The sequence below is a fragment of the Panthera onca genome, chromosome C2 (genome assembly GCF_046562875.1).
Source record: "Panthera onca isolate mPanOnc1 chromosome C2, mPanOnc1 haplotype 2, whole genome shotgun sequence".
Lineage (NCBI taxonomy): Eukaryota > Metazoa > Chordata > Mammalia > Carnivora > Felidae > Panthera > Panthera onca.
Window position 1 is genome coordinate 59,638,592 of NC_138347.1, and position 16,812 is coordinate 59,655,403.

Consider the following 16,812-nt stretch of genomic DNA (forward strand, 5'->3'; position numbering starts at 1 on the left):
ACTCACAACTTGCTTTTCAGAAAATGGGCTGGGGGATGGGTGAGAGAAGAACTGAAAGTTGCTGAAAAACCTTATATCACACAGATTATTCCCTTTTATTTCCATTCACATTCTGAAAATTTGAATACCTCATTTCATCTTCACACATTTTCCCAAACTGAGAGTTACCCAAAGGGAAACAAGCTTCTTTCCTTGTTTTTATACTAGCTTATTCCTTGGTTTGATGAATAGCACTTTCAAATATAAACAATATTCATGAGCTACAGAAGCCAGAGGAATGTGAAGTACATGAGAAGGCCTACACCTAAGAAAACTCTGTGTCTCAAATAAGTGTTATTTAAACCTGGAGTCTTAATGTGTATTTTTTTAAATTTTATAATCCAGCCACCCATGAAGGCAGAACCATCAACACTCATTGGAAACTGGCCTCTACAAATCCAAGCAACTTGGATTGGTTGACCAGTTGACCACCATAGTCTTCCCATTTTTTCTTTTTCAAATTAAAAAATATAAATATAGTTCCAATGTGGTAAAATACACAACAGAAAAACGTATCATTTTAATCATTTTCAACTGTACAGTTCTGTGGCATTAAAGTAGTAAAGTATTGGCAATATTGTTATTTTTAAAGTTGGAAAATTCACAACTTACACTCATGTTCCATATATCAAATACGACAAAAAGTATTTTTTAAAGGATAGTACTCTTTATACTGTACATCTTATAGTAACCACCTTAACTCCAGATAGATTAAAAATGCAAATATGAAGAACACTAGTAATAGAGGAAACCGTAGACAAAATATGATCACAAAACAGGAAAGGATTTCTTAAGACCTACACATAGACACAATGCAAAAAAAAAAAAAACTTTGATAACATTAACTATATTAAGATTTTAAATGTCTATATCCCAAAAAAGATACACTAAACAAAGTAAAAAAAATCAACTCACAAACTAGAAGAAATTTGAAATGCACTTAATGGACAAAGACAGAATACAGAAAGAACTCCCCAAAATCAATAAGAAAACAAGAAATAGAAGTAAAAAATAGGCGAAGTATATAACAGACAATTTACAGAAAAGGAAACACAAATAAATGGCAATAAATGTATGCAAAGATGTTCAACCTCACCAGAATCCAGGAAACATGAATAAAAACCACAGTGAAACACAATTTAACATCCACAAGGCTGGCAAAAAAATATTAACACTTGACAGCACCAAATGTTCCTGAGAAGAGTCTAGACAATTCTCACACAGTGCTGGGGAAGAGGAGAGAGGCAGGAGTGAGATAAAATGGTACAACCACCCTAGAGGGCAACTTGGCAATATATAGGAGAGCTGAAAATGCATAATCCCCCTACAAACCAGAGACCCCGGTCCTGGGGATTCACCTTCTCACATGGGCAGGGAGAGGTGTACAAGAAAGTTTACTCTAACTCCGTAATCACAAAAAATAGATATACCCCAAATATCCATCGACAGAAGATTGAAGAAATAAATTCTTTCCAAGTCCTATAATGGAATATGGTAGCAGCAGTTAAAGTGAATAAATTATCTATAGCAATGGATACCTCTCAAAAATTGGTTTAATAAAGTGAACTGAAAAATGATATGAACAATATAGTACAGTTATAAACATGCACAAGATTCCATATATTATGTGTGGATACATAGATATGCATGTGTACTTACCTGCCAGTTGACCCTGGGGAAGGGGATAGCAGATAGTATCAGAAAGAGAAGGGGATTAAGTTGTCCCTTCCATGTTTTAATTTCTTAAGCTTGGTTGTTAGCACACAGTTACCATGTTACTCTATATTTCATCATGCAAAAAACCTTTTAAACTTAAGAGAAATAGTTTCTATGATAAAAGACTCATTCTTTTAAAACAAGAGGGGGACGCTTCAGCGATAGGAGGAGAGATGGCAGCTAGGAAGACGAGAAGGTGTTTCCTTGCTCTCAGTGGTTCTGATTCTGTGATTATTACTGTTTTCAGAGTTGGAGATGGTCACTTAATAGTTCCTTCTCTTATCAATAGATAGTGCTAGATAAACCATGGGCTTAGTTACTCACTGCTTATAGTTTTTGCCATCTCTCTCTTTTCTCGGATAAGCTGTTTACGCCTCTCCCGGAATTCTTTGTTGAGTTTTTGCTGCTTGGAATTTTCCTCATGAAGCTGTCTGATTCGCTCTTGCAGCCGTCCCAAGGAATGGTTAGAAAAGACCAAGGTTCCAGAAAGATCATTAGGTATTTCTCCAAACACTATATGCTCTATCTATCAAACAAACAAAAACAAAGACCGAATTAAATGTAAGATCACAGAAAGCACTTCCTTCTCTGTCCCTTGTTTTAGGTCATTGCCTTTGGACTTCTATCATTCCCACTACTGAGTAAAGGAAAGCAGGAAGTTGCCTTCAGATGGTAAGCCACATTACGTCCCTTTAGAGACAGCAAATCTTCCCACAGACTATGCCTAATGTCTACTGCATAACCAAGGAACAAGCATTTCAGGGTGGGGATATTAGACAAATTGCTTTATATGGCTAATCTAGTTTGGGTCAGGTTACACAAAATATATGTGAGGCTGATCTAAGGCTTCCCTTCTAAAATACAGCTTTCCCTCTTTACCTGACAAAAGACCTGATAGGCCTTTTCTCTGATATGTATCTTTGCATTTAAATGTAAGTTGTAATTCAAATAGAGTGTGGAAATGCGCAAAGAGGGAAAAAAGAAAAAGGACGTTTTTCTTTTGTCTTGCCCTTCCTCATTAACAAGCAGCTGTTAAGATAATTCTTGCACCATTAGTTCTTGTCTACTTAAAGATGGTGTGAAAAGTGACCTGTACACAAGATCCAAGATTTCAACTTCTAAGACTTTTCTTTCTTAAGTCATAGGCTGGCTATTCAGAGCACCTGGCTGGCTCGGAAGAGCATGTAACTCTTGACCTTGGGGTCGTGAGTTCAAGCCTCACATTGGGTTTGAGGTTACTAGAAAAATAAATAAACTAAAAAGATAAATTAAAAAAAAATTGAGTCATAGGCTGCTCATTTCATCAGACTGAAACAATTAATTGGACTTTTGAAGTGATAATGGGCCATAGGGAAATACCTGTGTTTGGCTATTACTCTTTCATAACAATCTGAGAATGGATAAGAAAAGTTAGGGTGTCATTATTCAGACAGAATTCTTGGCAAAGGACTGCACTTCTTCCCACTAGTGATCTGTGAATCTTTCCTGGAAAAGCCTGGGTGTGGTGGCTTTTCTGCTCAGATGGGGTGGGGCATCCACTCCAGACCCATCACCTGGTGGAGCTTGAGGGGAACCACAACGAGCAGTTCATTCAGACGCTGCTGCTTCTCTCGTTGGTAAGCTTCCAGGGCCTCCTCCGCTGCATTCAGATTAGTTGCCACAATTTTTACCTGTGGAAAGCCCCATGTGTGAAATGTGGGCAAGAACCAGCAAACACATACCTCAGGTGATAAAGGAGGACATCTTGGGAGATGAGTAGGACCTGGGCTGTGATTAAATGAATGATCCCAGTTTGCAGCCCAGAAATGTATGTTATTTTCTTTCTGCTAAGTCATGATACACACCACTTTTTCAATCATTCCTATATCCCCAAGGTTGTAAAGGTGTTGTGAATACAAGTTCAGAAGGCCTATCCTCATCTCCCTTTATTTGCTGCATGAAAAGCAGCACTTGGCATGGAATGTCTTTGTCAAAATGGTGGGAATCTCTTTTGGCCATAATGACCTCAATATATGAAAGGAAAAAAGCCCATTTAAAGCAACAAAACTACTAACTAAAGCATTCATAAAGCATGTTCTTCATTTAAAAAACTTGAAAATCCTCCAAATCATTTCCTATTTGCAAGAGGAGAAACAATCTATTAAAAATATTTGTGAATATGATTTAAGCGATGTGTCTCTAGAAAAGAGTATCTAAGAGGGAAAATGAGCAAATAAGGCGGACATCCCTCAACATAATTATACCAGTTTAGCTGCATGGTCTCCAACATGGGATGCACGCACCCCAGAGGGTCAACAAAGTGATGTAATAGGGTACAGAAAGACCAGTTTCCATTCCCATTTATTTTTATCTTATTCTTTTTCATTTCTGTGTTTGTGAATGTTATCTAATGTACAAAATATATTAGTACAGTAATTCATGAATATAATTTGTAAATAAATGTACATTTATTGTGGGGATACATGCTCCACAATTTTCTTTACATATAGAAGTATGTAGTAAACAAAAGTTTAGGAATGCCTGGGGGGCTCCATTGGTTAAGCATCTGACTTGCTTTTAGCTCAGGTCATGATCTCATGGTTTGTGGGCTTAAACCCCTAGACACCATGGAGCCTGCTTGAGATTCTCTCTCTCCCTCTGTCTCTCTGCCCCTCTCCTACTCATAGGCACACATGTGCACATGCACTCTCTCTCTCTCAAAATAAATAAACATTAAAAAAAGTTTAGAGGTCAGTGATTTAGATAAAGGAATCCAGTCTTCAAAAGAGCAACAGCTGCCACCACAAATACACTTGAAGAGGAAACACTTAAAATGTAATACTTAAAATGTTTCTTCTCTGGAGAGAAGTCCTAACTTAGGTCATTGCTATGACATGGCAGTACTGCAGCTGGAAGGACAAAAACAGCATGTTGGGAAAGGATAAACAAGTAGGCACACAACCATACTTTTTTGGATAGTGTATCATATTCCTTTTTGAGGTTATCAATAATTTTCTTTTCTTCAACTAAGGACTCCTCAATGTCCAGCCTTTTCTCTCGAAGTTGAAGGGCCAGTTCAAAAAGACCCACATCACAATCTGAAAAGACAGTCAAAATTAAAAAGAAGCTCCGTTGCTACAGAATGTGGTAAGCTTAGAAGTGTAGACTTTGGAGCTTCAGAATTAATAATGACCAGGATGCCTGGGTGGCTCTGTCGATTAAGCATCTGACTCTTGTTTTTGGCTCAGGTCATGATCTCATGGTCCATGAGATTGGGCCCCACTTTGGGATCCATGGTGTTAGTGTAGAGCCTGCTTGGAATTCTCTCTCTCTCTCTCTCTCTCTCTCTCTTTCTGTGCCCCCCCCCCCAAATAAATAAACTTAAAAATAAAGAATTAATAATGACTACACTTAGGGTTCCATTGTTCCAGGTGGAAATTATTAATAGTATAAGTAATCATGATAGCAATTATGATACAGTATTGACATTCTGAGCAGTACTATGAGCCAGGCTTTCTGTTAAGCCCTTTATGCACATTATCTCACTCAAAGCTCATAGGCCCCTGCAAGGTAGAAACTGTTGTTCCTACTTTATAGGTGAGGACCCTAAGTCTCAGAGAGGTCATGTAACTGATATGTGACACAGTGAGATTCACATTATCTCTCTATTAATTTCCACTATATCACATCACAGCCACATTTATACACCAAGCAATAGATAAAGAATGTGAAAATAAGAGTATTACAATAGAATTTAGAAACCTTAGTTCTGACCCTAGTTCCACCACTAATAGATGAGCTGTGAGACTTTTTTCAGACCGTTTAATCCTGCTGTAAAAGAAGTTGTATTTAATCTTTTGAACTCTATTTCACTCATGCATGTGATTTTAGGAAGTCTCTTGTTTACAACATTAAAACAAGATTTAAACTTTATTTGAAATGAAACTTTAAAATTTATATAAAATGGCTAGGAAGATAAATTTCAGACCAAAAAGAAACTGTTTTTCCTGCACTGGACTATTCATCTATTGAGACTGTAAGAATATTGGTCTAGCTGCTTCAGACTGCTTTTATCAGGGAAAACAGTGAATATAAACTGCTAAGTGTCTCCACAAAACTGGTACAAAGTACCCTTATACAAAGCAGATTTTAAATATGAAAATTTGAATGGGCACCTGTTGGGATGAGCACTGGGTGTTGTATGAAAATCAATTTGACAATAAATTTCACATTTAAAAAAACAAAAATAGGCTTAAAAAATAATGATCATGATATATTGCTAAGTTAAAAATAAACTAAATTAAAAATAAAAGTAAAAAAAGAAAATTTGAATGGGTTTGTCAAAATGGGAAAGCTTCATTAAAAATATACACACACAGTACAATCGATCATTTCTCTATAAAATGAAAATTGATGCATAATTTGTGAATAAACTATAAATTATCTGCAAATTATGTCATTAATTAATGGCTGCCTAAGGGAAAAGAAAATAAATCATCCAGAGAGCCAAAAAAATAAATAAATAATCATTGACTATACTTCATACAACTTAAACCAGTCTTGCCTTAAATTTTATTATGAGACAACTGAGAAACCAAAAAAGGACCCCCTTGGTATGGTCAATCCATCTCCACATTTCACAGAGAACACATGGCTTTTTCCAACTTACTTGTTGGGCAAATAGAATCATCAAAAACCTCATCATCAGATCCAGACTCATCTTCATCACTCTCTAGGCTGGATTCTTCTTCACTTGATTCATCACTATCTTCTTCTTCATCTAAATTGAGAGGAAGGCATTGTTAATAAGCAGAGAAGTTCCTGTGTTAAGCTAAATCCCAGATTTTAAAAAAAAGTATTTTTTCCAATGAGTTGGTCATTAGGAAAATAACAGAGAAATCAGGCACTTAGTCAATATGTTTGGAAGAGTTTAAAATGGTTAAAGACAATCCTATCCAAAGCAATCTACAGATTCAGTGCAATGCCTATCAAAACACCAATAGCATTTTTCACAGAATTAGAATGAATAATCCCAAAATTTGTATGGAATCACAAAAGACCTTGAATAGCCAAAACAATCTTAAAAGCACAAAACCGGAGGTATCACAATCCCAGGTTTCAAGATATGCTACTAAGTTATAATAATCAAAACAGCATGGCACTGGCAGAAAAATAGACACCTAGATCAAGAGAACAAAATACAGAGCCCAGAAATAACCCACGTTTATATGATCAATCTGTGACCAAGGAGAGAAGAACAGACTATGGGGAAAACAGTCTGTTCAACAAATGGTGCTGGGAAAACTGGACAGATATATGCAAAAGAATGAAACTAGAGCACTTTCTTTGGGGGGAGGGGACGGGGGGGGCACTTTCTTATACCATACACAAAAATGAACTTAAAATGGATTAGAGACCTAAATGTGAGACCTAAAACTATAAAACTACTAGAAGAAAATATAGGAGGTAATTTCTTTGACACTGGCAAAAAAACCCCATCTTTCTAGATATTCCTCCTAAAGCAAGAGAAACAAAAGCAAAAATAAACTATTGGAACTACACCAAAATAAAAATCTTTTGCACAGTGAAGAAAACCATCAACAAAACAAAAAGATAACACGGTGAATGGGAAAAGATATTGCAAATGATATAAACAATGAGTTAACATCCAAAATATATAAGGAACTTCTATGACACCAAAAAAAAAAAAAAAAAAAAAAAAAACCAAATAATTTGATTAAGAAACGGGTAGAGAACCTGAATAGGTATTTTTCCAAAGAAGACATACAGATGGCCAACAGACACACATGAAAAGATGCTCAACATCACTCATATTTCAGGGAAATGCAAATCAAAACCACAATGAGGTATCACCTTACACTGGTCAGAATGGCTAAAATCAAAAAGACAAGAAATACCAAGTGTTGGTGAGGATGCAGGGGAAAAGGAACCCTCTTGCACTGTTGGTGGGAATGCAAATTGGTGCAGCCACTGTGGAAAACAGTATGGAGACTCCTCAAAAAATTAAAAATAGAGCTACCATATGATCCAGTAATTCCACTATTGGGTATTTGCTCAAAGGAAATGAAAACACTAGTTCAAAAAGATACATGCACCCTTACATTTATTGCAGCATTATTTACAATAGCCAAGATATGGAAGCAACCCAAGTGTCCATCAATACACACATATATACACAATGGAATATTACTCAGCCATAAAAGAGAGGTGAGCTCTTGCTACTTGCAACAACATGGATGGAACTAGAAGGCATAATGCTAAGTGAAGTAAGTCAGAGAAAGAGAAATACCATGTGATTTCACTTATAAATGGAATTTAAAAAACAAAAACAAATGAACTAAGAAAAAAAAAGCAGAAGCAGAGCCATAAATAGAGAAAACAAACTGATGGTTGCCAGAGGGATGGGTGAATGGGAGTAGAAAGTATAGGCTTTCCAGTTATGGATGATAAGTCATGAGACGAAAGGTACAGCATTGGGAATATTGTCAGTGGTACTGTACTAGTGTTGTCTGGTGACAGATGGTAGCTACACTTGTGGCAAGCAGAGTATAACATAGAGTCACTATGTTGTACACTTGAAACTAATGTAATATTGTTTGTCAAGTATACTTCAATCAAAAATTATTTTTATTTAAAAAAAAATTTTTTTAATCTTTATTTATTTTTGAGACAGAGAGAGACACAGCATGAGCAGGGAAGGGGCAGAGAGAGAGGGAGACACAGAATGTGAAGCAGGCTCCAGGCTCTGAGCTGTCAGCACAGAGCCCGACACGGGGCTCGGACTCACGGACCGTGAGATCATGACCTGAGCCGAAGTTGGATGCTTAACCAACTGAGCCCCCCAGGTGCCCCAAAAATTATTTTTAAATAAATAAAATTCTACAAAATAAAATAACCAATTAAAAACACACAAAAAAATAAATAAATGGTTGAGGATGCAGAGACCATAAGCTCAAATGCCTGCAGAATGTTGTGCAATTAATTTCAATGCATTGAGTCAAAGAGGGTTGAGACCAAGCTGCCAAACTGCTTATGCTATGACGCACCTAACACACCCTTGGTTTTATAGGTCCACAATTACTAAATCAGAGTGCCTTGAAAAGAATATTTTCATAACTTCCCTGAAGTAATGCTATTTATAATCTTTATTTAACCTACTTAGTGTGAATATTTGTCTTGCTGCAAAAATATTAAGGTGTTTGATTTTAGAGATCCTGCACTAACCCCTGTTGGGGGTGTTAGTTGACAAAGACTCTCTTCTTTGACCAAACTTGAGTCAGGTTCCTCTGAGTCCTCTCTCTGACAAGTAGTGGACCATAGGTTTGGCTATTGACCCATTTGTCCAGTTTTAGCAAGAATCCTGCAGCATCAATTTAGTAAAATCCCCACACTCTTGATATTTGATCATATTCCTCCTTATTCCTTACTTTCACTATCTTTTTACTCTGGCCAGGCTTCAGTAAGAATCCTGTTAGGTCAGTCTTGCAAAGAATTACCCTACCTCTTAGTAATTTTCCACCCACTGACTCCCAACCTGTTCCTTGGCTATAACTCTCCACTTGTCCTTGTTATATTCAAAGCTGTGCTGATCTCTCTCCCCTATTATAAAATCCCACTGGGGGCACCTGGGTGGCTCAGTGGGTTGAGTGTTCAACTCTGGCTCAGGTCATGAGCTCATGGTTTGTGGGTTCACGCCCACATTGGTCTCACTGCTATCAGCACAGAGCCCACTTCTAATCCTCTGTCCCTTCTCTGTCTCCCCCCACTTATGCTCTCTCTCAAAAATAAATTTTAAAAATAAAATAAAATCCCCTTGTAGTAGTGACCCTGAATAAAGTCTGCTTTATTGTTCTTTAACAAGTGCAATGAATCATTTTTTCTTTAACAGTGCCATATACAAAGCTTTTATAAAATATAAAAAAATATAAATACTAAAGCTCATCTGCCCCCAAGAGTTTTAGATAAGCGATTGTAGATTCCCACTCTATGCTGTTTTCTTTTTAAACACTTTGAGGCGATTTATGAGCTATAGATCACCAATTGGCAATTTCTATTTTATGGAACATCAAGTTAGAAATAAGACATGCACCTCATACTCTCTAGAAGATTTCTTGAATTTATTATCTCCTTAAAATTATTTTAGGTGGTCTGTATCATTTTATGAAATAAATCAGCAGAGTTTAAAATTAGACTAAAATTCTTTTCATAGATTTCAATTTTGAGGAAGATGAATTAGGTCTATTTTTTTCCTATTCCTCCTGCAAAATACAGCTAAAACTTGGACATTATATGTAAAATAAACAGAAGATTCTGAAAAATGGAAAGAAGGCAGACTAAATATGAACCTCAGGACCTGAGAAACAACACTGTGGTGAATTTTTTGGGTCTTCTTTTCCTCTTATATTTCAGACTTAGAAATGAATAAATTAGTGGCCTGGAAATACTAGTAGATACAGCTATAAAAAGACCCAACAAGAGCTTGCTCTCTCTAGCCAAACAGCCAAGAAAGAGGAAGCCTAACAAGACAAATTTTTTAGATAATACTCTAAATAAACACCACAGGAAAAAAAAATTGTGGTCCCACTCCCACCCCCATAAGTGAAGGTGAAGTGGGGAAACTAGACATTCACCCTTGCAAAGCTGCAGTCAGGTACCCCACATTCCCACCACCCAGGATGGTATCAGAGAAGACCAAGCAGGGAACCGGGATATTTGTTCCTGCTGGCTGGTAACCAGCCATGCTTTCAACCCCCACCAAGATGTCTGTGGAGACCACACGGGCACCCTGTATTTCTACTTTCACCTGGCAACAATAAGACTCACTTCCTTCTCCCACACAGGCCACATTAGAAGAAACCTAATGGAGGAGGAGGAGGAGAGGAGGGGGAGGAGGAGAGGAGGGGGAGGAGGAGAGGAGGGGGAGGAGGAGAGGAGGGGGAGGAGGAAGAAGAGGAAGGAGAAGGAGGGGAAGAATAAGAAGAGGAAGGAGAAGCAGAAGCAGCAGCAGCAGAAGAAGAAGTAGAAGTAGAAGAAGAAGAAGAAGAAGAGGAGGAGGAGGAGGAGGAAGAAGAACCCTAGTGGAGAGTCAGGACTTTCACAATTGCCCACAGGTACCAAGGCCATCCCCACTATGTTGTCAGTAGAGACTACATGGAGAATCAGAACTCCAGAACAAAGAGATCCTCCTTCCCTTGAGTCACAGTGAAGGCTGAGTACCTCCACCTGGCAATAAGGAATATACACATACCCTTTCTCTGTCAGAGCAGTGTTAGAGAAAGCCAAATAAAACAGAGGAATTAAGTAAGATACAAAGTCTCCTAATATAATATGAAAGTTTCCAGGTTTCAATTGAAAGTTACTAATCATACCAAGAACCAGGAAGATCTCCATCTGAATGGGAAAAGACAATGGATAAATGTCAACATTAAGACGACAGAAATGTTAGAATTAATTGACAAAATATTTAAAATAGCCATAATGAAATTCTTCAATGACCAATAATGAACACACTTTAAGCAAATAAAAAAATACAAAGCCTGTTCAAAGAAATAAAAAGTATCAGGAAATAAATGATACAAAGAAGAATTAAATGGAAATTTTAGAACTGAAAATACAATAACAAGAACAGAAACTTAGTGAATGGGCTCAACAGCAGAATGGAGGGAGACACAGGAAAGCATCTGTAAACCTGAAGAGAGAACAATGGAAATTAGCCAGTTTGAAAAACAGAAAGAAGAGTAAAAAAACAACAACAACAACAAAAAAACAACAACAAAAAAAAAAACAAATCCCAAGCCTCAGAGCCTCAGGGACCTATGGGACTATAACGAAATGTCAAACAGTCATGCCATGAGTCCCAAAAGGAGTAAAGAAAGAGGGGGTTCTCAAAAGCACTTGAAGAAACAATGACTAGAAACTTCTCAAATTTGGCAAAACATAAGCCTACAGATAAAAGGGGTGAAGCCCCATCAGTATGAACCCAAAGAATCTACTCCAAGGCACCTCATGGCCAATCTTCTGGAAACTAAAGACAAAAAATCTTGAAGGCATTGAGGGAAAAGTGATTCTTCACCTATAAGTGATGAACAATTTGAATATCAGGGGATTTCTCATCAGAAACCATGGAGGCCAGAAGGAAGTAGCACAATATTTTTCAAATGCAGAAAGAAAAAAAAAGTAAACCTAAAATCCTATACCCAGGGAAAATGTCTTTCTGAAATAGAGAAAATCAAGACACTTTCAGATTAAGGGGGGAAAAAATTGCCACTAGTATACCTACCCCAAAAGAGCAGATAAAGGAAATTCTCTAAACAGAAGGAAAATTCTTTTTTTTTAAGGAACTTGGAACATCAAGGAAGAATAAATATGATAAGCAAAACTATAGGTAAATATAATAGGCTTCCCTCCTCCGTTTGGGGGATTTAAAGGCAGATGAGGATTCTATACATGACTTAAACTGGTAAAATGATGACACTGGTGGTCTGGGATAAATTATGTATATATAATGCAATTTATAAATCAATCACTAAAGATGTTGCACAATGAGATACACTCAAAACACTAGAGAAAATTAAAATGGAATTCTAAAAAATGTTCAAGTAGCCCATAGGAGGACAGGAAAATGTAGAAGATAGAAAACAGAGAGAATAAAAAAAAAAAATTAAACGACAGACTTAAGCCCTAACACATCAAATGTAAATGGTTTAAGTATACCAATTAAAAGACAAACAGTGGGTGAAAAACGTTAACTATATGCTATCTGCTGGAAATTCACTTCTAATAATATAGTCAAATTGAAAGTAAAAGAAAAGATATATCATGCAAATATTAACCAAAGCCAAGCAAGAGTGGCTATATTAACATGAGATAAAGTAGACTTCAGAGCAAAAAAAAATTACTCTAGACAGAGAAAGACCTTATATAATGATAAAAGTGTCCATCTACCAAGAAGACATAGCAATCCTAAATGTGTATGCATAAAAATAACAGCGCTACAAAATATGAAGCAAAAACTGACAGAAATGAAAAGAGAAATAGATAAATCCATGATTATATTTGGAGACTTCAACACCGCCTCTCTCAGCATTTGATTAGAACTCTACAGAAAATCAGACTACAGAAGTTGGTTAATAGCATCATTAACCAATAGGATCTAATTGACAGTAATAGAAGACTTAACCCAAAACAGCAGAATATACATTCTTTTCAAGTACCCACACCAAGACAGACCATATGTTAGACCATTAAACAAATTTCAACAACTATAAAAGAACTGAAATCATGCATAATGTGTTCTCTGACCACAATGGAATCAAACTAGGAATCACAAACAGAAAGATAACAGGAAAATCTCAAAACACTTGGACCCAAACAACATACTTCTATATAATCCATGGGACCTAGAGGAAAGATCAATGCAAATTTTAAAACTGCATTAACATGAATGAAAATGAAAAAAAAACTTACCAAAATTTGTGGAATACAGCTAAAGCAGTGTTGAGGGAAATTATAGCACTAAATTAGAAAAGAGAAAAAGTCTTAAATCAATAATTCACTTTGAAACCTAAAAACAGAAGTGCAGAATAAATCCAAAGCAAGCAGAAGGAAGGTAATAGTAAAGATAAGAGCAGAAATCAATAAAATTGAAAGCAGAAAAATAGAAAAAAAAATCACTTCAGCAAAGAGCTGGTTTGTTCTCAAAAAGATCAATAAAATTGAGAAACCTCTAGCAAGTCTAAAAAAATAGGGAAATAAGAAAAAAAGCTACCAATATCAAGAATGCAACAGGTGATATTACTACAGACATTACTAATGACCTTGCAGACATTAAAAAAGATAACAGAAATACAACGAACATCCCTACACACATAACTTTGGCAACTTGGATGAGACAGACCACTTTCATACATACAAAAATACAAATTACCACATTTGAAAAGTTCTAGAACTATTAAAAACATCGACTCTGTAATTTTAAAACTACCCTAAAGAAAGCTATAGGCCCAAATAGTTTCTCTGGAGAACACTGCCAAACATTTACATGATTAACACCATACACATTATCTTCTAGAAAATCAAAGAGAAGACCTCCTGATTCATATTTTGAAGCTAATATTATCCTGATACTAAAACCAGACAAAGACAGTACAAAAAGGAGAAACAAAGCAAGCTACAGACCAATGATCCACAGGAATATATAGACATAAAATTTCTTTTTGTTTTTGGGGGGTTTAGGTATTTTTGCTGTGCGTGTGTGTGTGTGTGTGTGTGTGTGTGTGTGTGTGTGTTTTAAGTAAGTTCCACACCCAACGTGGGGCTTACATCACAACTCCAAGAGCAAGAGTTGCATGCTCTATTGCCTGAGCTAGCCAGGCGCCCCTAGACACAACATTTTTAAATAAAATATTAGCAAATAGAATTCAACAATATATAAAAAGAATTATGTAACATAGGGAGAGGATATTTCAAGGGTGTAAGTCTGATTCAATAATCAATAATCAGCCAGTATAACCCACCATATTCACAGGCTAAACAAAAAAAAAAATCACATAATCATCAACCAATGCAGTAAAACATCTGAAAAAAATCAACACTCACTCATAATGAAAACTAGGAACAGAGGGGAACTTCCTCAACTTGATAGAGTATCTATGAAATACCTACAGGTAGCATACTTAATGGTGAAAGATTGAATGTTGTCTGCCTCAGATTAGGAATAAGGCAAGGATGTCAGCTCTTGGCACTCTATTTCAATATAATACTGGATGTTCTAATCAGTGCAATGAGACAATAAAAGAAAATGGGCATAAAGATCAGAAAGAAAGAAATAAAACTGAACATATTTGCAGATGAAATTATTGTCTACATAGAAAATCCCAAGGAATCTATCAAAAACTTCTAGACTAAGTGATGTCACAAGTTAGGTGATCAATATCTACAAAGCAACTGTATTTCTATATGCCAGTGTGAACATGTGACACCAAGATTAAAAATAAAACAGCATTGGGGCGCCTGGGTGGCTCAGTCGTTAAGCGTCCAGCCGGCTCATGTCATGATCTCACGGTCCGTGATTTTGAGCCCCACGTCGGGCTCTGTGCTGACTGCTCAGAGCCTGGAGCCTGTTTCAGATTCTGTGTCTCCCTCTGTCTCTGACCCTCCCCTGTTCATGTTCTGTCTCTCTCTGTCTCAAAAATAAATAAATGTTAAAAATAAATAAATAGGGGCGCCTGGGTGGCTCAGTCGGTTAAGCGGCCGACTTCGGCTCAGGTCATGATCTCGCGGTCTGTGAGTTCGAGCCCCGCGTCGGGCTCTGTGCTGACAGCTCAGAGCCTGGAGCCTGTTTCAGATTCTGTGTCTCCCTCTCGCTGACCCTCCCCTGTTCATGCTCTGTCTCTCTCTGTCTCAAAAATAAATAAAACATTAAAAAAAATTTTAAAAATAAATAAATAAATAAATAAATAAAAATAAAACAGCATTATAAAATTGTACTAATGTGTATTATTAGTATGCCACTTATTTCACTTTCTAGGATTTTGTATGAGATTTTAATAAAATATTTCTACTGCTAAAAAAATTAAATAGCACTTAAAATCACTTTTAAAAAAGGAAATACTTAGGTATAAATCTAACAGAACATGAACCTGAATTTTATGTTGAAAATGATGCAATGCTGATGAGAGAAATCAAAGCTCTAAATACACACTGTGCTCATTCACTGGATGATTCAATGTAGTAAGGATGCAGGTTCTCTCCAAACTGATATAAAGGTTTAATACAATTGCTGTCAAAATTCCACCAAGATTTTTTGTAGATATAAAAAAATATTCTAACATATGGGAAGTTACAGGAAGTAAAATAGCTAAAATAATATTGAAGAAGATGAATAAAATGGAAGGAATTAGTCTACCTGACTTCAGAACTCAATGGCCTCTGTAATTAAGACTGTAGTATTGGTGAAGAGGAGACAAATTGATCAACAGAGCCAAACACGCAGAAATAGATCCACACAAATACACCCAAGTGATTTTTGACAAAGATCAAAATCAATTCAATGGGAGAAAGCTTTTCCAACAAATGGTGCTAGAGCAATTGGACATTCACAGTAGGCAAAAAAAGACCTTGGCCTAAGTCTCACGCCTTATATAAAAATTAAGCCCAAATGGATCACAGACTTTAATGTAAAACTATAAAAATTTTAGAAATAGGAGAGAATCCTTGGGACCCAGGGCTAGGCCATGAATTCCTAGACTTTGACACCAAAACAAGATCCAAAAAAAAAAGAAAAATTGATAAATTGGACCTCAACAAAAAATAAAACTTTTGTTCTGTCAAAGACCCTGTTGAGGGAATGAAAAGAACAAGCTGCAGACTGGAAAAAAATATCTGCAAAGCATCTGACACAGGACTAGTATCCAGACCATAACAAAGAACTCCTAAACCTCAAGAATACAAAAGCAAAAATCCTATTCAAACATGGGCAAAAGACATGAAGAGATATTTTATCAAAGATGACAATCAATTGGGAAATGAGAAGATGTGCTTGTTAAATGAAACTACCCTAAAGCTGCCTTGGACCAGATACACACACACAAGTTAACTCCAGATGGTTAGAGACCTACAGGTTTATAATCTCTTCTTCAACCTCAGAGCACCTCTGTCTATGTTGTAGTGAATAAAAGGTGAGAAATATGTCCTTAGCTACTTCTCCATTTCATGCTAACGAGAAATAAGATCATATGTTAGAAAGAAATTCAAACCGGCATCTCCTTCAATCTCCTTTTTCTTCACCCGCTTAATCCTCTTCTTCAGGACTTTCATGAGAAAATTAGTAAATTTATTGTTTTCTCCAAGAGCTGCTTGGAAACCAGCATAGAGTGCCTTTTCTTGGTCCTGGAGCTTGGTGATTTCATTCTTTTTCTCTTCCATCTCTTTAAGAGTTTCATTTATTTTCCACTAAATGAACAAAAACAGAACAAGTGATAGAGTATTTCTGATAAACCAGGCTCAGAGAACAAGGTATATTACAATGTAAGGTTACAATTCACAAACATTTGGAGG

At 36.4% G+C, this 16,812-nt stretch overlaps 1 protein-coding gene across 2 annotated transcripts in view; it reads right to left on the reverse strand.

Moving 5' to 3' along the window:
- Positions 1-16,812, reverse strand: part of CFAP44 (cilia and flagella associated protein 44) — a 159,313-nt gene that overhangs the window by 9,481 nt on the left and 133,020 nt on the right. For both annotated transcript variants that reach the window (XM_078453008.2, XM_078453009.2), the window contains exons 28-32: positions 16,512-16,707; positions 6,404-6,514; positions 4,702-4,832; positions 3,309-3,425; positions 2,080-2,281 (exon numbers count right to left, since the gene is read on the reverse strand). In XM_078453008.2, the coding sequence (XP_078309134.2) occupies positions 2,080-2,281; positions 3,309-3,425; positions 4,702-4,832; positions 6,404-6,514; positions 16,512-16,707 (757 nt within the window). The remainder of the gene's footprint in view (positions 1-2,079; positions 2,282-3,308; positions 3,426-4,701; positions 4,833-6,403; positions 6,515-16,511; positions 16,708-16,812) is intronic.